At 36.8% G+C, this 27,341-nt stretch overlaps 1 protein-coding gene across 1 annotated transcript in view; it reads left to right on the plus strand.

Annotated features, from left to right (window-relative positions):
* The window catches only part of SMARCA5 (SWI/SNF related, matrix associated, actin dependent regulator of chromatin, subfamily a, member 5), a 40,584-nt gene extending 24,261 nt beyond the window's left edge, over positions 1-16,323 (plus strand). The window contains exons 11-24 of the mRNA XM_027598185.2: positions 894-1,120; positions 3,001-3,122; positions 3,204-3,356; positions 4,756-4,888; positions 7,400-7,548; positions 7,747-7,866; positions 8,694-8,804; positions 9,534-9,647; positions 9,823-9,945; positions 10,710-10,842; positions 11,448-11,566; positions 12,072-12,284; positions 14,222-14,329; positions 15,062-16,323. Coding sequence (XP_027453986.1) covers positions 894-1,120; positions 3,001-3,122; positions 3,204-3,356; positions 4,756-4,888; positions 7,400-7,548; positions 7,747-7,866; positions 8,694-8,804; positions 9,534-9,647; positions 9,823-9,945; positions 10,710-10,842; positions 11,448-11,566; positions 12,072-12,284; positions 14,222-14,329; positions 15,062-15,127 — 1,891 coding nt within the window. The 3' untranslated portion in view covers positions 15,128-16,323. The remainder of the gene's footprint in view (positions 1-893; positions 1,121-3,000; positions 3,123-3,203; positions 3,357-4,755; positions 4,889-7,399; positions 7,549-7,746; positions 7,867-8,693; positions 8,805-9,533; positions 9,648-9,822; positions 9,946-10,709; positions 10,843-11,447; positions 11,567-12,071; positions 12,285-14,221; positions 14,330-15,061) is intronic.
* Positions 16,324-27,341: the final 11,018 nt, after the last annotated feature.

The raw sequence follows: 27,341 nt of genomic DNA on the forward strand, positions 1-27,341 counted from the left end.
AAAAAGAAAGGATAAAATGTAAAGAAATGGGCATGTTACTTAGGAAAGACATGACCACTGTAGAAAGTAGTCCATACTAAATGTTCTTAAAACTTTTGGAAGGCTTTTATAAGGTAGCAGATAAGTTAATATATGCTAAGGTGACAATCTTTTCTACAGCTATTTCACATTGTTGATTCATGATGACCTTTCTATCTGTAAAAAAAAATTGATAGCCCGTGGCTCTAGTTTTACTGCCCTCATATCTCCCCCGCCCCCCATGTACTTTTATTTATATTTAAATCTCATTGATTTCATTTTATTCTCATCATCATGTCTTACCCTGTCATGATTCTTCCTCCCTCCTTAGATCTGTTCTCACTCAAGTGCTACACTTATGCATTGAATAGTAATTGAATATTGACACTCTTCTCCTGGAAAAGAGTACAAATTAAAATTATGTTTAAAACTTAGGTTTTGGGGTGCCTGGCTAGCTCAGTCAGTAGACCTTGTGACTCTTTCTTGAAGTTGTAAGTTCAAGCCCCATGTTGGGTGTAGAGATTTCTTAAAAATAAAAAATAAAAATAATAAAACTTAAGTTTTAAGTTTTGCTTAATTATTTAAAAATGTTGTGTCATACTGCTTTGTTTTAATTCATCCCAAGGAGACATACTGTTTTGGATCTCTAGGCCCAAAGTGTAAGTGTGAACATTAGAACAATGGGAGGAATAAAGAAAAACAAGGAAAGAGAAAGATGTTTTAATACGTGGTAAACTCCTAACCACATCTTAGAAGTTGATGGGTTCTTCACAGGTATTTTTGGGTTGAGGTAGGGGAGGGCATTAAGTATGGAAAGTAATAGGGACTGGTCAGGGCACATTTGAACCCTTTTAAAATATTTTTCTTCTCAATAGGTATACTCGGATATTAATGAAGGATATAGATATATTAAACTCTGCAGGGAAGATGGACAAAATGAGGTTATTGAACATCCTGATGCAGTTGAGGAAATGCTGTAATCATCCGTATCTATTTGATGGAGCTGAACCTGGTCCGCCTTATACAACAGATATGCATCTAGTTACCAACAGTGGCAAAATGGTGGTGTTAGACAAGCTGCTCCCTAAATTAAAAGAACAAGGTAACTATGTTACTGGTAACAAATTGAGAAGTGATGAAATTCTGATGTGTAAAATAAGGGACCACTACAGTTTGAAATTACTAATCCTGGCACTTTCATAAAGTTGAAGTGTGGGACATTTAAAAACTTCTATTAGCTGAGCTTCCTTTCTCCCCCCAGTTCTAGGCTTATAAATCTTCTTAGGATTAACAATCGTGGATTTTGGGGAGAGTTCTCATTTTATATATGCTTTCCTAGATATGTCAGCTTTTTGTTATAAAGTGCTAAGAATGCTCTCTCCACACATAGTTCCCAGATACTTTGGTAGACAGTGTTGTTGTGTTCATATATTGTTTTTCAATTATTTATGTGGATTTTTAAGTTATTTAAATGACAAATTTTTAAAATTTTTAGTAATAAAGTTAAACAGTAATAAATTACTAGACATGTGCATGGACCCAAAGCAGTTTTGTTTGTAACATGCTTACTTTTTATGTGAAAATGAGTATGTAGTATGTATAGAGATGTATTTAAAATACATGAATGTAGAATGTATTTAGTGTGATGCCAGCTTCAGTAATTACAGACTCGTGGCAAAACTTTTTTACATCTGTACTGTACCTGCTTTCCTCCTCGCAGATTAATTTGAAGGAAGTCCGAGACATCAAAGCTTTTCATACACAAATTATCAATTCTGTAATGTGAAATAATACAGTCAGATTTCAAATTTTTCCATTTGTGTTTCTCTTGTGTGTTTTCATAAGAATGACTTTTGTACCAGTCACCTCTAGGATATTGACTATCAACCTCCTAAGAGTTGTCAGTGAATTGGTTTACTTTTTTCTTGCTTTTACACTTTTTTGTGGAAATATATTTTCTAAAATATTTTTCTTGAAAGCTAAGTAGTAAAAGATTGAATTGGTGGAAGGGAATCACAAGAACTTGGTAGAAATACTCAGATATTAACGAAAGCTACATTTAACTCTGAAAGGAAAATGGGGACTATTGAACATCCTTAGGCATCTCAGGTACAAGGTGAGACACCAGTAGATTATCAGCCTCAGCTTCCGAGACAAGATAATTTCATAATCTTTATTTTTTTATAATGACTCCTTGGTCTTCATACATTCTGCTGTGAAGGCATTGTGCAGCTGGCTAAAGAAATGGAAGGCAGTTGAATAATTTGAATCATGGCATAAGTGAAAGATGACCATGTAGATGTGAGGCCACATTTATGTTGTTATGGTCTTTCAGTTGGAATTGGGTCTTCAGAACTAGAATGAGGTGGGTTTTGGGTATGTGTTGGGGAATGTTCAGGGCCGTGCACATGGGGGAATTGCGGTGGTGGTGGGGGTGGTAGAAGGTTATTTTTAAGTGCATGTGGAATAAAAAGAATGATTCTCTCAGCCTTGGGACAGACACAGGCAAGAACAAATACCTTTTCCGTTTACCTTAGTGTGTTGTACGGATATTACCCTTTTCTGTTTGTGCCATTGTGGGAAAAATGGGGAGAATAACTGACTTGGATAAATAAATAATGTATGGTTTTTTTCTTATAGCCAACTAGGTAACTTAGAATTAAGGGGTAACTGGTTAGTCTTAGTTTTGATTAGCCTTAAATATTTATTTTTTAATTTATTTTAAAAGACTTTATTTATTTGACAGCAAGAGCAGGCACACAAGCAGGGGGGCAGGGGGAGTGGGAGAAGGGGAAGCAGGCTTCCCAGGGAACAGGGAGCCTGATGCGGAGCTCGATCCCAGGACCGTGGGATCATGACCTGAGCTGAAGACAGGCGCTTAACTACTGAGCCACCCAGGTGCCCTTGATTAGCCTTAAATTTTTAAATAAGTTTTTTTTACTTTTGAAGCTTCTGAAAATGAGCTGTTCTGTTTGCTAACAGGTTCACGAGTACTAATCTTCAGTCAGATGACAAGGGTATTGGATATTTTGGAAGATTATTGCATGTGGAGAAATTATGAGTACTGTAGATTGGATGGGCAGACACCCCATGATGAAAGACAAGTGAGTAAAATCCAGGGAGGGAAGGTAAAAAATTATCAGATAAAATAATTTCCTGACATTTGTTTTATTTTATATCTATAGGAGTCCATCAATGCATACAATGAGCCAAACAGCACAAAGTTTGTTTTCATGTTAAGCACACGTGCTGGTGGTCTTGGCATTAATCTTGCTACTGCTGATGTAGTAATTTTGTATGATTCAGATTGGAATCCCCAAGTAGATCTCCAGGCTATGGTAAGAGAACAGTAAATATATTCTTAATATTTTCTTAGAGCTTAATATTTTCATTAGAGCAAGCTAATGGTCTGCATATGTCAGTGACGTAACCCAGTAGAGTTTTTTCTCTGACCTAATAATTCAGAGAGGGTGTTTTGTAGGTGATCTCTCATCTAAAGCAGGATATGTCTATCTCACAGCTTTGCCATATCTTAGAACCTCGGAGTCTAGCTGTATCCTGTGCATCCTGATGGCAGAAGGGGGATAGAGTTGAGGATGGCCTAGGAAATTGTTTATGGGTCAGACCTGAAAGTCACAATCATTGGCCAGCACTTAATCACATAGCGTAACTGGGTGCAAGGGAATTGGCAAATTATAGTATAGTTGTGCCTTAGGAGGAAAGGGAAACAGGTTTGGTGGGCTACAAACCTTCCTACCACGTTGGATGCTTAAAATTCATACCCCTGTGTGGGAGTTCTTTGGCTAGAACAGGAAGATCATTCTTAGGTTGAGAAAATTTATGATCTGTAGATTAATATGAAAACTTACAAATTCTTAAGTTTGATACTGTTAATGACTTGACCCATGGTATTGTTGACCATAACTCTGGCGTTGGTTGCTTTTATCCTATCCTGTATAAGGGTGGTTGAGGAAAATTGATCAGTTACAAATAGGGATGTTTTGTAAGAATGTGTTTTGTGAACTTAAACAGAAATGGAATTCAAATTAATTTGACTACTTGTATGTAGTTATTTGGGTGAATTTAAAGACTAGGATATTTATATTTGTGGAGTTCTTTTATTTATGTCACTTCTTTCCCTAATAGCAGCGAAAATTTGTATATGATTTAGGTAGAAAAACAATTTGAATTTAAACCTAAGAAAGATTAAAAAAAAAACCTTATCATCCAACTTAATTATAATTTGTCTTTCTTATTTGGAGATGTGAATTTTATTATTTACTTATTTTTAAGATTTTATGTGAGAGCGGGAGCCAGGGGAGGAGCAGAGGGGAAAGGGATGCGGGGTTTGGTCTCAGAACCCTGAGATCATGACCTGAGCGGAAATCAAGAGTTGGATGTTCAACGGACTGAGCCACCCAGGCGCCCCTGGAAACATGTGAAATTCATATCAGTATAATCTAGTGAAAGTAACCAGATAGTTTCTCACGGATTCAGCATCTGTTGTGTTCCATACCTCCTAGAAGTTATCCTTTGATAACCAATTAATTTGATTGAAATGGGGAAACTTTGAGAATCTAGGAAATACTAATCTAATACCAATTTATTTTTAGGATAGTTTTGTTACATTAAGAACTTCCACACTTGAGAATATTTTAATTTTGCTTTTCAGTATACACAGTCATGTTACTTACGTAATTTTTAACTGTATTTAAAATAACATGGTAATTTGCCTAGGACCGAGCACATAGAATTGGACAAACCAAGACTGTTAGAGTATTCCGCTTTATAACTGATAACACTGTGGAAGAAAGAATAGTGGAACGTGCTGAGATGAAACTCAGACTGGATTCAATAGTCATTCAACAAGGTGAGCCTTAGAACTTTAAAAAATTTACTGAGTTGGATTAACAAATTTTTTTTCCTAGATTTTTTAGGAGGTTCTTGTTATTGAGCATCTATGGAATCAAGCTGGCAGCCTGAACAATATTCATATTCCAGAAAATAGTAAGTTTTAGTTTTAATAAGAGGATAGGTATGGGCTCAGGAAGGTTGAAGTTTGCATATTGGCTTTGCCAGTCAGCAGTAGCAGTTCTTTTATACCATCTAAGCCTGTTTCCTCATCTGTTAAATGGGGATAAAGAGAAATAAAGTTTAGTATTATTAAGGATTAAAGGGGGAAATGTATATAAAATATCCAGCATTCAGTGTGGTACATATTAAATAGAGCTGTGGTGAGTATAATTTACATGTACTGAAAAGTACTCTATTAATTATTCTGGGGTAAAATGAAGAAATAAAAATGAAACAAAGAATCTGATGTTATTTTTTTTTTCTAGTCTGCAGCTATTTACTGAACAGCCACCAGATGTGAGGCATTGTTCTTAGTGCTGAGAATACAATGGTGAAAGAAAGCAACAAATGTTCTTATCCTCATGGAGTTTATAATTTAGTGAGAGGGGAGACCCAGAATAAACATTTATGTAAATAGGACTACAGGGTGAGAGTGGGAATCCTCAATAACCTCAGGCTTATAATCGTTTCTTTATTCTCAAATTTGCATTATGAGCATGTACTTTTAATCTGTTTATAAGGAGAGATACACTGTTAATATTGTTCGCTGATGATTCATATTGTGTGACTTCATTTTGTTAACCGGCTTTTAATTTCCAGGTAAGTAAGGGAATGTTACATTTCTTTCATATTCTGTTAATGCCAACCATAGTGTTAGCCACATCTCTAAATATGTGAAATAAATGATGGCTTATTGTTAGTTTTTATTAATAATTACTTATTATCAAGTGCTTACTTTGTGCCAAGCAAGGTACTAAATACTTTGCATCCATTATCTCCTTTATCCAGCTTGAGGTTGGCATGAGAAGTAGAGGCAAGTCACTTGTTTACCATTCATGTAGCTAGGAAGTGACTCATCTAAGACCAAGAACTATATTAACTATTAGAGGGAAGTGTTTACTTATGAAAGTCTCTGGAGCCTGCCAAACAGAAAGGTTTCTCATGTTGATGTAATGGCTAGTTCTTTTCTGCCTCGCATTCTTAGAAAAACATTTGCCTTGTAATATTTTTAATTATTCTCATCTGTGAAACACTTTTAAAAAAAAAGAATGAAAATTAATTTATAATCAATTTAGAAAAGCTGAGTTTTTTTACTTAGTTTTTTGGTTTTGGGGGGCAAATTTTATTATATATTTATTTATTTATTTTAAAGATTTTATTTGTTCATGAGAGAGAGAGAGAGAGAAGCAGAGGGAGAAGCAGGCTCCAAAGGAGCAGGGATCCCGATGCGGGACTCAATCCCAGGACCCTGGGATCATGACCTGAGCCGAAGGCAGACGCTTAACATCTGAGCCACCCAGGCGCCCTGGGGTGGGGGCGGGGCAAACTTTAGAGCCAAATTTTGTGGTAATAGGTTTGTGGGCATTAGTCAAATAGCAAGCCTTAGGTGTATACCTTTGCATTACTGTTGTGGAGTGTAAGGGATGTAATTAAAAACAGTGAGAAATCATAGAACCGCTTTATGTCTGAATAGCTCCTCCTCTGTCCAATGGGGAAGTAGTTTCAATTAAGACTGAGAACATTTTGATAGCAGTGAGATTGCTTTCAAACCAAAGAAACGTTCTAAAGATAAATCCTAACTTTGAAAGTCATACAAGTTGGTTGGAATACAAAAATTGAAGCTTTATGTAAGTTTATGTGAATGGCCCTTTAGGGTAGAAATAATTCTTTATGGTATTTTGGTTGTTTGTTTTGATTCCTGTATTTTTGAAAACACAAATTACAGGGTTGGCCAAATTCCTACCAATTGAAGATCTTAGTTTTCTTAGGCTGAATGTCTTCTATGATCAAAATAAGAGTTTCAGTTCTTAAGATTAGGAAATTTTCAGAAATTGATGTATATTTCAGTCCTTAGCTAAAGCTTGGTAATATGAAGGTTTTTTTGTACTTCACCTTTTTGTCTTGTTTTTTGTACTTTTCTAAGAAAAAGCTGATGGAGTATTAGTATTAATGTCTTTCTGCTTATCAGAAACTTCTTGTCTTTATAATGATCTCATCTGTTGATACTTTAAAAAATCTTGCTAATAATTTTTATTTTCAAACATCCCAACTTCTGCTATTATTCAGCCCATTCAAGAATACATTTTATTGAGATGGTATACAGTAGGCTTCATTATGTGATAGATTAACTTTAGAATATTTCAAAGCTTACAGCTAAGAATCTGACATTGTTTTATGTGAAAATGAAAATTATCAGAATGATTGATGCTTGAGGCAAAATACATGGTATTACATCTAACATTTAAAGTTCCAAGTTTTCAGTAAGACAGATGTTGTTCGATTAACATTATACAATTTTTTTTTTCAGGAAGGCTTGTGGATCAGAATCTGAACAAAATTGGGAAAGATGAAATGCTTCAAATGATTAGACATGGGGCAACACATGTATTTGCTTCAAAAGAAAGTGAGATTACTGATGAGGATATTGATGGTATTTTGGAAAGAGGCGCAAAGAAGGTGAGGAATAGGTTAAATGATAATGTTTTTAATACATAACATGTTTTAAATCAGGACTGTTTGAGGAAATACTTGTTAGGTGAACCAAAAAAAGCTTTTATGTACTGCAAAGCCTAACTTATTTTAACTACAGTTCTCAAGTTTTTTTGTTTGTTTGTTTTTTTATTCTCAATCTAATAGGGTGTTTTTTTCCCGTAGACTGCAGAGATGAATGAAAAGCTCTCCAAGATGGGTGAAAGCTCACTTAGAAACTTTACAATGGATACAGAGTCGAGTGTTTATAACTTTGAAGGAGAGGATTATAGAGAAAAACAAAAGGTAATTTTTGAAAGACATTTTGGTTACTTGAAGACTTTATTTTACTTGAAACTTGGAATTTTAAGTGTTAGGTGTAATGCCTTGTAAATTTGTCTCAACGCAGTCATTTCTGTATATTCACATCTAAATTATTTTCACTTTTACATGTAATGTCGAATTTTCAGTTAGTAAACTCTGAAATGTTTTCAAAATTTCTGCAATGAGGCTTACTGTATACATTTATAGTTGAAATATATTGTGTGGGGTGATTTATAATTGGAATCTTTGAAAATTAAAATAATTGGCAAAAAAATTGCCACAACCTTACTAGATTTTTTTTTTTAAACAGAATTGAATGGTAATAATTAAAGGGAAAAAACTTTCTAGTTTCTTAAGTAATATTTGTTAGTATGTAGAGAACTTAGGAAATACCTACAAGTTGGAAGAAAAAAAATAGTTCTACTCAGTGTTTTTTCTGGTAACATTTAGGCTTGTATATCCTCTGAATTTTTTCTAGGCTAAATACGTATCTATATTTTTCTGCTAGTTTGGGTTATAGCATATATTCTGTAGGTCGCCCCCCCAACTCCCAAATGTTCTCCATTTGGTTAAGAAATACTTGCTGTATATCTGTGCTATTCACTAGACACTGTCCTATGTATAAATTACATAGTTTTGAGCAAAGTAGCATAGTCCCAGCCTCGTAGAGCTTATAGTCCAGGATCTAATGAATATCTCACTGTTTACAAACAACATTTGTAATGATGTACACAGTGAGTTGTGTTCACCTAAGATTTGCGACTGTAAATAATCAAAGTTGGTGATATGCATTGTTTCCCATATGCTAGATTGCATTCACAGAGTGGATTGAGCCACCTAAACGAGAAAGAAAAGCCAACTATGCTGTTGATGCCTATTTTAGGGAAGCTCTTCGTGTCAGTGAACCCAAAGCACCCAAGGTGAGTTGATAGAGCAATAAAGTATCCAAAAATATCGAAATGTAAATTTTTTTTCTTATATTCTATTTTTTTTTTAAGATTTTAATTTTTAAAAATTTGCGAGGCGGAGAGAGAGCACACAAGTGGGGGGAGCGGCAGGCAGAGGTAGAAGCAGGCTCCCTCCTGATCGAGGAGCCCAGTGCAGGACTCGATCCCACGACCCTGGGATCATGACCTAAACTGAAGGCATACACTTAATCGACTGAGCCACCCAGGCGTCCCTTTTTTTCTTATATTCTTACAGTTAAATCAGATTGAGAATTAGAATCTTTTGTGGCTTCTTACGGTGTATTTCCTTCAGTTTTTGTTAAAATGTTTTATAAAAACTAGTTGTGAATATATGCATTTAAAGTTTGATTAATGTTCATTATTTTTTTTTTTTTAAGATTTTATTTATTCATTTGAGACACAGAGATAGAGTATGAGCAAGGGGAGAGGCAGAGGGAGAGGGAGAAGCAGTCTCTCCCCCCCGCCCCCCCCCCGAGCCAGGAGCCCGATGCGGGGCTTGATCCCAGGACCCTGGGATCATGACCTGAGCTGAAGGCAGACGCTTAACAATCTGAGCCACCTAGGCGCCCCTCATGTTCATTATTAATGATAGATTCAGTTGCTTGGAGAATTGGCCATCATAGTTTATGGAAAAGCAAAAGAATTTCTTTTTTATGGATGATAACTGTTTTTTTTCTCTAGGCTCCTCGACCTCCAAAACAACCTAATGTTCAGGATTTCCAGTTCTTTCCTCCACGTTTATTTGAATTATTGGAAAAAGAAATTCTCTATTACAGAAAAACTATTGGGTACAAGGTAATGGGAATAACACTGTTCATACTAATCTGGTTTAAGTTTAAAACAAATTTTTGTTTTGTTTTTTCATGGTTCTATTAAAACGTGTAAAATATCATTTGGTTGATTAAGAATTTAGTTCAACACATAATTCCTAAAATCTGCTGATGGATGACATAAAAAAATATTTTTTTAGGTGCCTCGAAATCCTGACCTACCAAATGCGGCACAGGCACAAAAAGAAGAACAGCTTAAAATTGATGAAGCTGAACCCCTTAATGACGAAGAGTTAGAGGAAAAAGAGAAGCTTCTAACACAGGTATATAGAGTCTTTATTCAAAATAAAATTTAGTAACCATTACTTTGTAAGGTACTGTGTTTAGGTCATGTTGGGGTATACAAAGAATTACAAGTTTTTTCTTTAGAAAGTGAAGTAATTGGAAATGATAAAGCATGAGCATATGGGTATATGCTACATTTTGATTTGTCAGTAGTTGTTGAGGTAGTTGAATAGATTTTATAGATTTGTACCAGCCTTGGTAGAGTGGATATCCTTTTGATTACCTTTCTTCTGGTATTCATTTTTTTTTCCTGTGACTCTTCCGCATTGGAACAGTACTAAGTTACTGTTCTTAATTACACGTCTCTGTTTGGTACTCTTTTGTTTAACAGTCTTTATAGTTTAATCAGGGTCTTTTAGAATCTGGCCTTAACCTATTTTTGAAGTTTTATTTTTCTTCCATTTTCCCACTTGATACATCTTTGCTCTTCAGTCTTATGATGTTTATTGCTGTTTGCAAACTCCTGCTATTCCTTCAGAGTTCAGCAAAAATGTTACTTTTTCAGCAGCATTCCTTACTTAAGCTCTTCCACTGAGATTTAATTGTTTGGTTATGTAAGCAATATGTGATGTATTGCTGAAAATGCACATGTTAGGTGAATGAAAAGCTACCACTTTTAAAAAGAACTTAAAACCTAAGAGTAATTGAAAATTTTCTAATACTTTAGAAATATTGGTAAGTGTAATAGCATCTTATCCATGTTCAGTGTGCTGTTAAATGTTTTGTTTCCATTGCCTTGAAGGGATTTACCAATTGGAATAAGAGAGATTTTAATCAGTTTATCAAAGCTAATGAGAAGTGGGGTCGTGATGATATTGAAAACATAGCAAGAGAAGTAGAAGGAAAAACTCCGGAAGAAGTTATTGAGTATTCAGGTAATTCTTTTATTATTTTAATAGATACAAGAATGTTCTCAGGTTTTTGGAGAGCTATTGAGTTCAGATTTTATTCTGAATTATGTTTTGATAAGCTAAATTTTGCCACCACTTTTAGGTCCTTATTTTTTGTGTTTTTAAAAAACTGAGTTGGAAAATGTTCTTTTTTAAAATGGCATAGTTGTTACTATTTTTTTTTTTTACCCTAGCTAACTGGCTATTGCTAAGAAAATAAGAATAGGTCACTGAATAATTGTGCTTTCATTTTATTTTTTTCTATAACTTCTCAAGTACTATGTGCCTGTCTATTTCCTGAAATCACTTGGATTGTCAAGTGAAGAGGTAGTTGTGCGGTGATGAGCGTGCTTAGAATTCAAGAACAGAAATTTAAGAGTTGGGGGATACTTAAATCATCCAGTTCATCTCATTTTTTTTTTTTACAGTTAAGGAAACTGAGAAATTAAATAATTGACTTATTTGTAGTATTAGACGTGAGAGAAATGGAAACATTTCTTAATCCTTAGCAAATTATTTATGATAAATTATTTATATTTTCCCCATTTCATCCACTTGCCCCATCTGTCCAATTTTTACTCTTTTACCAGCTGTATTCTGGGAAAGATGCAATGAACTCCAGGACATAGAGAAGATTATGGCTCAGATTGAAAGAGGAGAGGCAAGAATTCAAAGAAGAATTAGTATCAAAAAAGCACTTGATACGAAGGTACTTTGTATATTAATAAATATGGTAGTTAGTGATATAAGTCCTATCTGAGAATATGCGAGTTAAAGTAACTTTTTAAAAGGAAATGAGTGCTGTGTATTGTGTAAGACTGATGAATCACAGACCTGTATTCCTGAAACAAATAATACATGATATGTTAATAATAAAAGGAAATGAAATGGTTTAAAATGAAGATTTTCTTCAGAGAACAGTATTCAGTTGTTATACGTATTCTCAACAGAATTTACCTTAGTACTTCAGTTGATATATTTGGGTCAGAGGTCCCTATGATTAGCTTTTTCCTACAAAGTCTGAGCCTGTATTTCTCTTTAGAATAATAAAGACTATGAAGTTGTTTTCACAGCAAAGGTCATATAATGCGATTGAGGTGCTTTGGATAGAAAATTCTGATTTGGAATGGAACATTTTTAGCTAATTTTACTAAAGCTAAGTTTGAAATAAGATTATATAGGATTTATATTTTATATAAAATTTTACTTGATAGATTGGACGGTACAAAGCACCTTTTCATCAGCTGAGAATATCATATGGTACTAACAAAGGGAAAAACTACACTGAAGAAGAGGATCGTTTCCTAATTTGTATGCTTCACAAACTTGGATTCGACAAAGAAAATGTTTATGATGAATTACGACAGTGTATTCGCAACTCTCCTCAGTTCAGATTTGACTGGTTTCTTAAGTCCAGAACTGCAATGGTGAGTCCCTGGGCCTTTCTGTGTAATGTAGCAAACAGTTCAGAGTAAGTATTGCTTAATATTCTTGAAGGTAGGTAACTTACTAAGAGAAAATTGTGGTTTTACCCCATCTTTGGAGTATATTTTTGTTACGATACTATAAGTATCATGGGTTAAATCAGTTCCTTAGAAAACAGTTCTCATCTACAGTTAAAAATCTAATATCATGGATAACTTAAAAAAATTTCTTGGTTCCATCCTCTTTTAATATCACATAACTTTTAACATAACTACATAGGATAAGGACTAGTTTTTTTACTTTAATCAGGTTCTAAATAGGAAACATCACCAGTTTCACCTTTTGAATGTGATGATCATAATTTAAAACTTGTATTTTTCAGATAATTTTGGTTTTATAAATGAACACATTTCTATGAAGAAAGAACTCATATTCAGACATTTGCCTGTCTGGATTATTTTAAAATAGCTTGATGTAGTAAAACACTTTATTTTCAATACCAGAGTATTTCTGATAAGCAAGTTCCGTGCCTAATGACCTAAAGTTCTAATTCAGGAAAGTTTAGCTTCGATGAATTGCCTTTTTTTATTATGTATTTTACCATTTTGAAGCTTTTAACTTCCATCTTGTGTTCTTTAGGATGATAATGCCCAAAATGTTTTGTAGTCTTAAGTTTGGGATATACTGGGATGGGCAAAGTTTAAACATTTTATATAGTGAGATTTTTCTCTCAGTGTATTTAAAGTATGTTGTCACTCTTCAAGATTGGGGACAGTACACAGTCTTCATGTTTGACCACTGAAGGATTATTTTTCACTGAACATTAACAGTGGCTACTGTTTGTGTATCCTTGTTTGGGAAATGTTGCATTATAAATAAAATTTGAGGATAGAATGATTCAGTTGCTACAGCTCTATGTTTTGTCTTCAAGTGGGAACAATTTATATAGCTAATAAGAATGATTTTGTAGTGAGTGAAACAAAACGCAGTATCACGTTGATTTACCAGTACAATACCATGGTCTAAAACAGTTATTTCCAAACATGTTTCATGTTAGAGCACACATAAGAAATGATTGTATGTGAATGGCCCCTTCTGATAAATACTCTTGCCTTAGAGCCAAGAGTATTGAGACCTTAGCACATCTGTACCACATTCTGGCATGTGTGCCTCAGTTTACCTGTTAAGTACAGAACTTTATTACCTTCTAGCTTTAGATTATATTGCAAATATTTCTAAACCTTGTATGGTGTCTTCTGTAACAGTATTTTTAAATGATTTTGTTGTGGTTTGTGTGTTTTTACAAGAAAACTATTTTGTTTACAAAAGTAAATAGTCAGCAATGATGCAAAAGGCCTTCTCTTGTTTTCAGAGTTATATACTGCTGCTACACTACACGTTCTACAACCCCCACAGAGGGTTGTAGATTGCTAGAGAGATGATGTAGATCTCAGCTACTTTTCCACGGTTGGGAAAGCTGGCATTTGGTACACTGACTACCGTGATTCTAGTACCTGTGCTTTAAAGGGAAAGAGGATATACACTTTAGTGAAGTTCTGGTTGATTTTGACCCTGAAATAGGTGTGCTTATATTACAGTTTTGGATATATAGGCTAGTTCTCAGGCATAGGTACCAAGGAGCAGTGTAGCATATATTGTTTATTTTCACTGCTTGAATTTGTAAGGGAAGGAAGGATTTAAGAAGACATAAATAACAATATGATTTTAAATAATGAAGTAAAAACATTGATATCTTTATCCTCATAGCATGGATTATATATGAAAATCAGTTCTTTTGGCTGTTCTAGATTTTATCTGTGGGGGAATGTATAATTACATACTACACTATTAAAGTGTTACAATTTTAAAACCTAGGTATCCTGAAAACTTGTAGGTGGAAAATACATGTTTACCATATAAATTTATCTTTACAATTTAGGAGCTCCAGAGGAGGTGTAACACCTTAATTACCTTGATTGAAAGAGAAAACATGGAACTAGAAGAAAAGGAGAAGGCAGAGAAAAAGAAGAGAGGACCAAAACCTTCGGTAAGTATTCATGAATATGTAAATATTTTCTTGGAAGACTTGTAAGAGTTTGAACGTTACTTGGCTATCATTGATGTGTTAGTCTTTTTTGTAAATGCAGCCTTGAGTTGCTTTTAAAAGTATAAATTAAATTTGATTGCATCGTGTGGGGAATATCCCGTTATGATGGTATTCCATAATTTGGGGATTCGTGAAAATTTGGGAAGGTATGTTTTGTGAATGCTATACTTGACCTTGGGAGCAGACTGCAAGGTATAAATTAGACTATGTAAAGAAATAATAGGAAAGCAGTGGCTTTACAACCTTTACTGACTTCTACGATTTAGTTTATTGTCCCAGTGATATCTTAGCAATGTGAAAACAGGTATTTTAGGAGGGAGAAAAAGTCGTCTTTTTATTTAGTAGTAATTTAGAAAGTCATGAGTAAATGAATGCCTGAGTAATGTCTGGTATTTATGTAAAACCCCATAAAATAATTAGTACTGCTTTCTTTTGGTATGAGGGCATGTTATACTTGTTTGGGGTATTGATTATTACAAATTATTTCATTGGCATTAAAGTTTTTGTGTTTGTAAAAGGAGTAGATAAGAACTTGGAGAATTAAGATTATTCTGGGTAAGAAAGTCTAATACTTGTTACTGTGTAGCAGTTATTAGTAAAGTAGAAGAGTCCATATATTTTACCTTTAATACTAGTCTTGTGATGAAAAGGAATCCTTCTGTTCATTTGTAGACACAGAAACGTAAAATGGATGGAGCACCTGATGGTCGAGGAAGAAAAAAGAAGCTGAAACTATGAATACGTATTTGTTTCATAATCACTAACTTTAAACCAGTAGTTCTTTAATTTACGGGTCTTCATAAGATGTACTGTACAATGCTCAATTGTTAATGTCATTCAAAGACATCAGGTTCATCTGTTTACTGAGCTTAGAAACATAGTATGTAGTTTCACTTTTTTAAATGCAACAGCTGTGCTGAAATTTTTTTTATCATTAACACTTGAAGTAATAAAACAGGCTTCATTTATTAATAAATGTTTCATTTGATTTATTTTTCTGTTATAGTTCCATTTGTGAAGATTGTGACTTTTTGTTTATCAGCTATAATTTCTACACTCAAAGCTTAAAAAACAAGGAAACAGCTAAAAAAAATAGCAAATAACATTTGTCCCTTTGGTCTTCACTTAGTTGTGTAATTGTTTTAATTCACTTTGCCTTTGCAGAAATTTGGGTATCTTTGTAGTGATATATAGAGTCTCATCTGGGAAGATTATGTAAATTGCATTCTCCTTGATTATTACATGGGTAGAATGGAACAAAAGGCAAGACAAATTATCATTAAATTCTATGCATATTTCTGTTATGCTTTCTGTTTCTGTAGTTGGTTCTGAGGTGTGAATATGCCCTATTCTGTTGGAAGACTGACCTTTTAGTTGTATAGCCAAAGACATTTAGTATTTTCTGGTTCCTTAAAGTGTTACTGTACTATTTTGTAAAAGGAATATTATTTTTTATTGTTTGGTAAATGTTTTGACAAATTACCTTCTCGAAGCAGCCACAACTTAGAAAGATAATGTCAAAACTAAGGTGGTTTTTTGTTTTTTAAAAAGACCCAGCCAAAACAGAGTATGGATTTGTCATACTGTTAAATTGAAATTGGTAACAGAATGTGTGTCCCCTTCCAGTTTACCTTGAGTTTTTAGAGTAATTGAAATTTTTATATTTTAAAATAATTTCTAAGTGTGAACGGCAAGATTGAGTATAATACCAGTTTTTATTTTCTATGAACAGACTTGATAAACTGGAGACCCTGAAGCAGGATTACCCAAATTGTAGTGTCAGGATTTTAGCTGTACCAGAGGCCTTTATGTGCTACACATAATTTGTATAAAGTTTTATATGTGCAAATTGGGTACATAAACAGTTCTCCATTTTTCTAAGGGAATGCAATAAATGTAGCATCGTGAATAAATATAACTTTTATAATCCTAAAGTGGTCTTTTCTTTCCATTTCTTTAATTTTCTTATTTGATTTTTCCCCCCGAGGACATTATCTCTTTACCTTAGATTTCTTCTAAAATTTCTATCATTTGTCATTGTTGTCAGCCCACACATAATTGAGATTTTTATTTATAATGCTGATTTCTAAAGTATTACTAATACTGCTTACTTTTGCAAAATGTGGAGTTGTTGCTGTGTCAAGCAAAATCGAGTGTTTATGGTAAATTATAATGAGTTTCTGTTCTCCCCCCAAATTGACCTCGTTTTAACCTTGGATTCTGGAAACAGTTGTGGGTCTAATGTATTCAGAATTTGAGGAAATGGTACTTTTTCATGAAAAGCGCTATCATTCTTAAGAGGAGTGGCCTAATTTTGGACAAACTACTTGGAAAACCATAAGGCTGAAGAAAACTATGGAAGTCACCAAAGAAATGTTTTTAAGAGGAAAAGAAACAGACTAATACCATCTGGTTGGGGTGGGGGATTCGGAGTAGGAGTGGGAAAACAGAGAGTGGGAATGTGTTAAAGGAATCAAGTATAGTGCTTAGCCCTTGAGGGCTCAGGGACTAAAATAGAAACATGTAAAGGGAAACAGTTGAAAAAAGCATGAAAGAAAAATATCCAAATTCAGCATTGTAATTAGCCCAAGTATGAGACACTTCTTTTCCACGGGTCAGTTAGGAAGTTATTGCATATTTAAGAATAGAGCCATGATTCTGATTGTATTGCTAATTAAGAGAAGGAAAAATTAGCTAAAAGTAACTTTCAAAAGAGGGAAGTGGTAGAGGAGATAGATTCAAAATTGGAAACGAGTTTTTAATTGATAACCCTCAATTTTCAGTTGAAGAGCTAGGTATCCAAAAATAGGTAGAATAGTGCCTAAAGGCAACCTAGAAGAGACTAGGTAGTTCACATGGGTGACCAAGGTCACAGTAATCTGTTACCCAGATTTTTTTTTTTTAATATTTATTTATTTGACAGGAAACACAAGCAGGGGGAGTGAGAGAGGAAGCAGGCTTCCCACTGAGCAGGGAGCCTGATGTGGGGTTCGATCCCAGGACCTTGGGACCATGACCTCAGCTGAAGGCAGACGCTTAACTACTCAGCCACCCAGGTGCCCCCAGAATATTTCATTTAATAATTAAGGTTTTATATTATTTGTTGGAAAGGTTATATTCCCTTGGGAAGATATCCAGGTAAAACTAATAAAATATAATCATTACTTTCAACTTCAATATTTTAAATAATCAGAACCTTGGAGAAAAGAGATAATGGAAGTTTTTCCAATGGCAAACCTTTTAAAAATTTAGGACATTTCAGGGTGCCTGGGTGGCTCAGTTGGTTAAGCGTCTGCCTTTGTCTCAGGTCATGATCCCAGGGTCCTGGGATTGAGTCCCACATCGGGCTCCCAGCTCAGCCGGGAGCCTGCTTCTCTCTCTGCCCCTCCCCCCTGCTCACTCGCATTCTCTCTCAAAATTAAAAAAAAAATTTAGGACATTACAAATTTATATAGTAGACAAAGTGTGGTTAATTTTATAGCAGTGCTTGCATATGCTCATTACAGTGTTAGTTTTATTTACTTACGGAATCTGAACTAAGCAGCCCTAATTTGGGATAGTTGCATTTATGGACCTCTAAATGCCTTTACAGGTTACTCTATGTTTAGTTAAGGGAGATTGATAAATGAGAAATAGCAATATATTGGCCAGTTTTTGGTATCTAACAACCAATTTTAGTAGTTTCAACTTTTTTCCAATTAGAATTATGCTTTTAAATATTATAAAAAGAAAATATACTTTTTAAAGATCTGCATGTCCTTAGAGTAATAGATGGGTTTAGTGCTATTTTAAGGAATATTTATAAATTCCATTTCTGAGGAGCTGCCAGCCCTTGACACCTTTGTTAGTATTTTTGTGGGCAATTCAGTGGGCGGTCTCAAGCTGAAACAGTCTGAAGAGGTTGAATCAAGTGCAAAATGATGGACTTGCTTTAGGCGTATGACAGTCTGTGACCTGATTCCTAGGACCATTTTCAAGGAAGGAACAGCTCTTTATAAAATAGTGTAACCTATTTCAGTATAAAGGCAGACCTCAGAGATAATGGGGGTTCAGTTCCAGACCCCTGCAATAAAGTGAATATTGCGATAAAGTGAGTCAAATGGCTATGTTGGTTTCCCAGTGCATATAAAAGTTACACTGTGGTGTAATACCATTGTAGTCTAAAAAAGCAATACCTTAATACTTTATTGCTAAAAATACATTCACCTGAGCTTTCAGCAAGTTGTAATCTTTTCGCTGGTGGAGGGTCTTGCTCAATGTTGATAGCTGCTGACTGCTCAGAATGGTGGTTGCTGAAGGTCGGGGTGGCTGTGGCAGTTTCTTAATGAAGTTTGCCACATGAAAGATTTCTTCCTCCCGTGAAAGATTTCTCTGTAGCAGGCAGTGCTTTTTAATAGCATTTTACCCACATTAGAAGTGCTTTCAAAATTGGGAGTCTATCTTCTCAAACTCCGCTGCTGCTTTATTAAGTTGATGGGATAGGCCAAGTTCTTTGTCATTTCAGGAGTCTTCACAGCATCCTCGTCAGTAGATTCCATCTCAAGAAGCCACTTTCTTTGCTCATGTAAGCAACTCCTTATTCAGTAAAGTTTTATGAGATTGTAGCAGCTTAGTCATAACTTCAGACCCCACTTCTAGTTTTTCCCTCCACCCCGACTGCAGTTACTTTTTCCACTGAAGTGTTGAACCTTTCAAAATCATCCAAGAGGGTTGTACTCAACTTCTTCCAAGCTCCTGTTACTGTTGATACTTTGACGTCTCCTCAATAATCACGAATCTTTTCAATGGCATCTAAAATGGTGAATCCTGGGGTGCCCGGGTGGCTCAGTTGGTTAAGTGTCTGCCTTCAGTTCAGGTCATGATTTCGGGGTCCTGGGATCGAGCCCCATGTTGGGCTCCCTGCTCAAAGTGGAGTCTGCTTTTCTCTCTGCCCCTCCTCACCATCTGTGCTCTCTCTGGCTCTCTCAAATAAAATCTTTAAAAAAATAAAAATGGTGAATCCTTTCCAGAAGGTTTTCAGTGTACTTTGACCAGATCCATCAGAGGAATCATTATGCCAACTATAGCCTAATGAAATGTATTTCTTAAATTAAAAGACGTGAAAGTCGAAATGACTCCTGGATCCGTGGGCTGCAAAATCGATGCTGTTAGCATGTGAAAGCAATGTTCATCCGTCTATCTCCATCAGAACTCTTGGGTGGACCAGATACATTGTCAATGAGCAGTAATATTTTGAAAGAACTTTTTTCTGAGCAGGAGTTCTCAAGAGTAGGCTTAAAATACTCAGTAAACCATGTTGTAAACAAATGTGCTGTCATCCAGGCTTTGTTCTATTTATGGAGCACAGAGTACATTTAGCATAATTCTGAAGGGCCCTAGGATTTTCAGAATGGTCAATGAACATCTGTTTCAACTGAAAGTCAACAGCTGCGTTGGCCCCTAACAAGAAAGCCTGGAGAGAAATGGGGAACAACTAGTTAGGGAAGCAGTGAAAACACACATAACATTTATCCATTAATTTTGCCCTCTTACATGGGCATGATTCATGGCACCCCAAAACAAAGTAACATCAAAGATCACAGATCACCATAACATAATGAAGTTTGAAATACTGTGAGAATTACCAAAATGTGAATCAGAGACATGAAATGAGCAAACGCTGTTGTTAAAAGGGCACTGATAGGCTTGCTCCGTACAGGGTTGCCACAGATCTTCAATTTGTCAATAAATAAACACAGACCTTCAATTTGTAAGTAAATAAGTATCTGCAAAGTACAATTAAATGAGGTATGGCTGTATCTGGATCCAAAATACACTTAGATTTGTGGCAGGTTTTAGAAATACCGCCTAAGAGTAGGTGGTTGCTGTTCGCTGGTAAACTTGCCCGCAGAAGCAGCGTGGGGAGCATTCTAATATCCTCACCGTGTAGGACTCTCCTTTCCTGAAGCCACTTTTCTGCTGAGGTCTCCTGCATCGCTCAGCGGTGTAAGTTTCACTTGACAAAAAGTATCACCCCGAGTCGATGTATTTTGAAAATTGAGATCACAGTAATCTTTGGACTTAACAGTGATTAGGTGAAGGTTTTTGAACCTTTAGAACCATTTTGTTAGAAATGCAGAATCTAAAGCCTCATACCAGGGGCACGGGGCTGGCTCAGTTGGAGGAGTGTGCGACTCCTGATCTTGGGGTAGTGAGTTTGAGCCCCATGTTGGGTGTAGAGATTACTAAAAATCTTTTTTTTTTTAAGATTTTTTTTATTTATTTGAGAGAAAGCACATGAGAGGGGGGAGGGTCAGAGGGAGAAGCAGACTCCCCGCCGAGCAGGGAGCCCGATGCGGGACTCGATCCCGGGACTCCAGGATCATGACCTGAGCCGAAGGCAGTCGCTTAACCAACTGAGCCATCCAGGCGCCCAGAGATTACTAAAAATCTTCAAAAAATAAGAAAGAAAGCTCATGCCAGATGGGTTGAATTAAAATCTGCATTTTAATAAGATCCACAAAGGTGATTGATATGCACAGAAAAATTTGCAGAGCACTGCTTTAAAACATTTTGCCAAAGCAAAATGAAATCTTAATAGCTGTTCAACAGATACCTTTATATTAACATGACATCAAAGTAACATGGATTTTATTTTTTAGTATTGAATGATTTTCCTCACCTAAACTATGTCAGAGAAAATGCTTTTATCTGCAGACAGTTTTACCAGGAATTTTTCTGGTATGTTTCAATATACTAGCATTTAAGTCATTACATCCCAAATATATTAGAGCAGTGTTACTCCACTGTGTGGTCTGAGGACCAGCAGCAGTGGCAGCAGCTGGGAGCTTGTTAAAAATACAGATTCTCAGGGGCGCCTGAGTGGCTCAGTCGTTAAGCGTCTGCCTTCGGCTCAGGTCATGATCCCAGGGTCATGGGATCGAGCCCCGCATCGGGCTCCCTGCTCCGCGGGAAGCCTGCCTCTCCCCCTCCCACACCCCCTGCTTGTGTTCCCTCCTTCACTGTGTCTCTCTCTGTTCAAATGAATAAATAAAATCTTTAAAAAAAAATACAGATTCTCAGATCCCACTGTAATCTACGGAATCGAAATCTCTTGGGGGGCGGGGGGCTTGAAATTTAAGTCTTAAACTCTTCAGGTGATTCTTCAGGCATACTGAAGTTTGAGATGCGCCGTATTAGTACATCTCAAAATACCTGTTGGTTATTTTTTCCCTTTCCTTTAAAGGAAATAAATTATTGAACTTGTGATTGTGACTTGCTTTGTCTTACTCAAATTTATAAATCTAGTCATGAGACTATAAAAGGAATAATGCTGGGTGCCTGGGTGGCTCAGTCGGTTAAGCGTCTGCCTTTAGCTCAGGTCATGATCTCAGGGTCCTGGGATCGAGTCCCTCATCGGGCTCCCTGCCCCATGGGGAGCCTGCTTCTCCCTCTGCCTCTGCCTCTCTCTGTCTCTCATGAATAAATAAAATCTTTTTTTTTTTTTTAAATAAAGGGAATAATGCTGAGCATGTAGGTCATTCAGCGAATGACACATGAGCAACCTCATTCTCATAGTGGGCGCAAGGCACTGGTAGAGCTGTATACCACGTCCCCTTACAGGCATGGTGTACAGAGTGTTTAGAGAACTAGACTTGCGGACCATGATTTCGAATGACTGGGTCATCTCTTTCGTAGGACAGTTTTTAACATCAGAACATGTAAAAGTAATTCTCAGCACATTTATCTTGCTATATATTCTTTTAAGGCTTACTTTTAAATGGTTAATCTGGTTTGAAGTCATTAAAATACGTTCATATGTTGATGCAAACACAGCCAGATCTGCTTCCCAAGTATGGTCAAGCCCCACTTGGCAGAGAAGGTCCTTCAAACTTCAGCAGGCAGTTTTGACTTCTGGGGAGTCATCATAACTATATAATGGAGTTACTGTCTGATTGTGCTTAACACTGCTTACAGATGGGTCAGATTTCTCATCTGAGGCCTCTGAGCAGAAGGGAAGTCCATAATTTGAGGCTGCTCAGTAATGAGACAAAATGCACCCTCTAAAATGGATATGGTGCTGGTTTGGGTATCTGTACTTATAATTTCTAGACCCATTTGCTCATGAGCCTTGTCACCTGGGAATTAGTTTGGATTGAAGACAACTTATTTAGAGTGGTTTAGGGCGATATGTTGAATATTAGTGCCCCTGTTTTTATCAGCACCTACATTTTGAGATGGGGTCAGGAACCCAGGATTGGCTCTTCCACTGTGTTTCAACCTTTTGCCCCGAGCAAAGGAGAATATGGACGGATGATACTCCAGACTCCTCTTTCCAAATGCTGTTTGCAGGCTCTCTTGATCAGACAGTGTAAATTGTGTGGATATACCACTCTCTCCCAGTTGTCACCTTTGAAGCAAACAAAAATCTGCTTTGAGGAAGTTTATAAAGTATGAGAAGTGATAGGGGAAGCGAAGTTGGAGGCTAATGTTACTAACAGTGTGAGTTGCTGGTCATATACCTGCAGAGGACAGCAGAGGATTGGCTGAAAGCACCAGATCCTGGTGGTTTCCGTAGAGGAGGTGCTTCCTTGTGGCTGGTGGCTAACTGAGCATCAGAATCCACAGTGCCAAGTTTTCTAACTTGAGTCTCTGGGGATGAGCTTTATCTTAGAAGATGACATGAGATATTATTAGCTTTGAAACACTAGTATTAAAAAGTGAGTGGTCCATAAGTTTCTTTCTGACTAAAGTGTAAATTTTTGATTTCAAGAATCACCATTAAATAAAGTTCATGAAACTGGGCTTGACGTATCTAATTGGCGAGCCACATTGTCCACGGGTAGCAATATCATACCTGGTCATTCCCCCTTTTCCCTACTGACTGTAGAGTGGATGTTAACATACAAACAAGAATTACATACCAGGATATTGAACCTGTGGAGTGGGGAGGGTAAGTCAACCAAGCAACCATATTTCTTATGTTCTGGAATATTTGGGAACACATTTACCTGTTTCTGTACATAGAACACCTTCTCAAATGTTGCAGTGTTGGACTGGGTCCACCTCTACATTACTCTAGATCATTGAACCTGAAAGAAAATACACAAGTCTGATGTCATGTTGACCACAGGGGAAAAGTCAGATCAGATGAGAGTTCTGTGCTAAAGTGTGTTTGTGAGTTTGGCACTTAGATTTTTTTTTTTCTCGATGCAAAGCTAGTGATTGCAAGTGTTGAAGAATGGGAAAAAGTCCTCAGGACCTAAAGGAGAAAAGATCACATCAGTTTCTTCCTCGAAATCCATGGACCCATCAGACGTCCAGAGCTCCTTTTTGGAGAAGAGGAACATCTCGCTATCGAGACCAAATTTAGCTGCAGCTGGGTCACTGAACCTAATAGGTAGGAGAAAGACAGTTACGTAATGAAACCCAGATAATTCAAAATAGAGTTATGATTTATAATCTGAAATGAGTTAGTAAACAATATAAATCTTCTACTCTCATACACAAAGCTTGCCAAGCACCACGGTGAAAGTGGTAGATCCAGTGACTGCGTGGTTTAAAGACATGACTAACAGCACCATGTTAAGTATCTGAGCATTCCTATCCTAGGGTAAGTTACAAAGGATAGATACATATTAGAGATTAATGTATATCGGGGAATATAACTTCTTAAGGAACAAGATCTTTTCCAAAGTGTGAGTGCTAGTATTCCCGTACTGATCCAGGATTTTCTGAGTGTCTAATAGGATCAAAGGTACTTTTCTAGTGAGTGGAGACAACAGAAAGGAAGACCATACAAGTGTTTGGTATAGTATTTTGGAAAGCAGTGTGGATCTGAGCGCCTTTTAATATCTATGCATAAAAAGCTAGGCTTTGGGAATAAGTGAGCAAGATAGACACAAACTCCCATGGAGTTTCTATTAATCCTGGGGAGAGAAAGCATTTATATAAAAGAGTTTCTCGGGGCGCCTGGGTGGCTCAGTTGGTTAAGCAACTGCCTTCGGCTCAGGTCATGATCCTGGAGGCCCAGGATCGAGTCCCACATTGGGCTCCCTCTGACCCTCTTCCCTCTCGTGCTCTCTGCCTCTCATTCTCTCTCTCTCTCAAATAAATAAATAAAAATCTTTAAAAAAAAAAAGAGTTTCTCAAATTCCATTCCATTGACATTTTGGGCAGGTCATTTACGGCAGGGCCTGTCCTGTGCACTGTTGGGTGTTTGGCCGCCTCTCTGGCCTCTACCCACTAGATGTCAGTAACACTCTCCCTATGGTGACAGTCAAAAAACCGTCTCCAGACATTGTCGAACGTCCTCTGGGGAGTACAATCCTTCCTGACTGAGAGCCCCTGATATGTAACATTTTCATGAAGTGGTAAATGCTGTGAAGAAAAATAAAGCAGAGTTTAAAAGACTGGGGAATAATGAGGGATAGACAAGTGTTCTTCTGGACAGGAGGTTTTCTGAGGAGGGTCTCTGTCCATTTAAGCAGAGACATGAAGTGAGGGCGTGAGCTCTGTGTAAATAGCTGGATGAAGTCTGCAGGCAAAGGAAACAGCAAGTGTAAAGCCTGTGAAGTCAGAGGAGGCTAGAATTATGGAGAAACAGCAAGCTAGACCTTTGTGGCTAAAAAGGAATAAGCCGGGGGAAGAGTGGAGTTAAGGCTGCAGGGACGGAGACTGGATAGTGTAGGGTCTTGTGGGACATGGTGGGAGACTGTGTTTTCATTCTGAGTGACAGGAAGACAATTAAATTTTGAGCAAAAGAGCAGTATGAGTTATCTGTGGTTCTCAAACCAAATACTTTTAGTCTTCAAAATTAAATTATTCCAAAAGAAGTATAATTTAGATTTTTTTCTAAAACATATTTATGCCTTCTCAAATTACTAAGATCACTACAGAGCCTTAAATATTAAAATGGTGATTAAGGACCCCTTATATACTGCTTAATTGTACATCTAGCAAAATAAAGTGCTGGTAGCTACTATAAACTCTACAATATTGTTTTGGAAACACTTTGACATACTTTAACTGAATATATCCTGGGTTATATATTTTTAAAAGTAGCTGAAACACACCAAAAAGCTACGCTATATTTCTAAGTCCTTCATAAAGCGGAGAGATGCAATGGTAGGTGTGGAATACTTTGAACATGAATATAGGCCAGTTATGTGAACTGATCTGTAGTTATAGAAGCTATCTTTGGCTTAGGTACATTTCTGAGTCTCAACTTTTAAAAACATGAAATACCACTTTGGTTTTCCAGAAAAATTGAGTTTAAGAAAAAGTCCATTTATTTTTTAACCCCTTTTTAGCCTTAAAAATCCCTTTGAGAGGCTCTGCTATATGCAAGTCAATTGGTTTGGGGTAGAACATGTATGTGGTTAGACACTCCGAAGGATACAGGGATTTGAGGAGGAGATTTAAACACGTGAATTGATAACCCAATGTGAATGGATAAATCCAAACTAAGGAAATGCTAGAAAGCATGTATTAACCTAGTAGAAACCCTGAAATATACAGCTGTTACCAAAATATTCTTACCTGTCGGAACCTGATGTCAAGGTCGAAGGTGACAGCCTCCTTCAGGTAACAGGTAATAGGTAAGACATCCTTGGTGTGGAATCAGCGATACAAGGAATTAACTTCACTGTGTACATTCCAGAATAGCCTCGGATCTGTGCAGGTATTATTAAACAGGATTTGCAGCATTGGCTTGACTGTGATTATCAGAAGAGATTATGCCGTAAGAACCAACATTGTAGTGAGAAAAAGACAAATGATAGGATTCTAAATGGGAAAATAAAGAAGTGGGATAACTTATTGGAGCACAGAAAATATGGGAGAGCATCATTTTGGAAGTGGACTGACACCTTACCTTCTCTGCCTACCTCGAGACTGACAACCTGGGCGTCCTTTGTGTCTGGAGAGGTCCCTGAGCTCTGATGACAGATTTCATCTGGGAGTATTGAGGCTATGAGAGGACCGAGGGTCTAGGTGGTTGCGTGTAATTCTGTGGCACCCAGGATGGACGGGTCTTATCTCTAGGACATCGTTGTTTAGTACAGCACAGCCTGTCTCTCCAGTACCACAAAGTCTCTTGGAATTTAACTAAAGCTGGTGGCTTTATGAGGGCAAAAAGGGCTTTAATTAATGCTTGCAAAGTCTGATCAATTATGCATGTATTTTTCTTGCTACAGCATATCAGCTTTTCCGATGCCGTATTTTACAAGTTTTTTTTTTTTTTTTTTTTTTTTTATTACTCTTCATCACTGAAGAACCCAGGATTTGAATGCCATACTTGATCATGATAGAAACTTCGTTCTCATCCCAGACTAAATCCGGTCCTGAAAAGTGAATTCACCGGCACATCAGAGATGAAATTCCAGTGCTGTGCTGATCTTTGGAAGGTGGGTCTACTCCTCAAGAGGCTCAGAGTGAAGGGGTATCAGGATGCGGTGCAGGTAGCCCTTGAGAGGACGGAGAGGTGCTGAGTGGTTGGGAAAAGGATAGATCCTAGACAATCACAGCATCTTCCTGGAGCTCGGTTACGGAGAGCATCACTGTTACTCAACAGACGTGCTCTGGTTTCAAAAAGCCTAGAGAAATCCAGCAAAGAAGCAGCATTGCTTCTACAGACCATGGGTATTTCTCTATGGTGGATATTTGAATGTTTGTCAAAGCTTCTCAACAGACTGGCAACTTCTCTGGGTAAGGTGGTGCTGTTGCCCGGAAGCAAGGCTTACCTCGATTAGGCGTTCCAGCTGCCTTGGAAGCAAATCTCGGTCCTGAGGTTCACCGTCAGCCTGCCTTCCTCATTCATGCGCACACTGGTTGGGAATACAGTGCCAGAGCAGAGCGGAAAAGAGGAATATTGTTCATACAGGTTTACTGTGAAAAGGAAAAGTTCTTACCAGCTTTCCTTCCTGAGTAGGTTGGTGATCAGCAGACTTTCTGACTCTTTTCTAGGAGCTGG

This window comes from Zalophus californianus, chromosome 2 (assembly GCF_009762305.2).
Source record: "Zalophus californianus isolate mZalCal1 chromosome 2, mZalCal1.pri.v2, whole genome shotgun sequence".
Classification (NCBI taxonomy): domain Eukaryota; kingdom Metazoa; phylum Chordata; class Mammalia; order Carnivora; family Otariidae; genus Zalophus; species Zalophus californianus.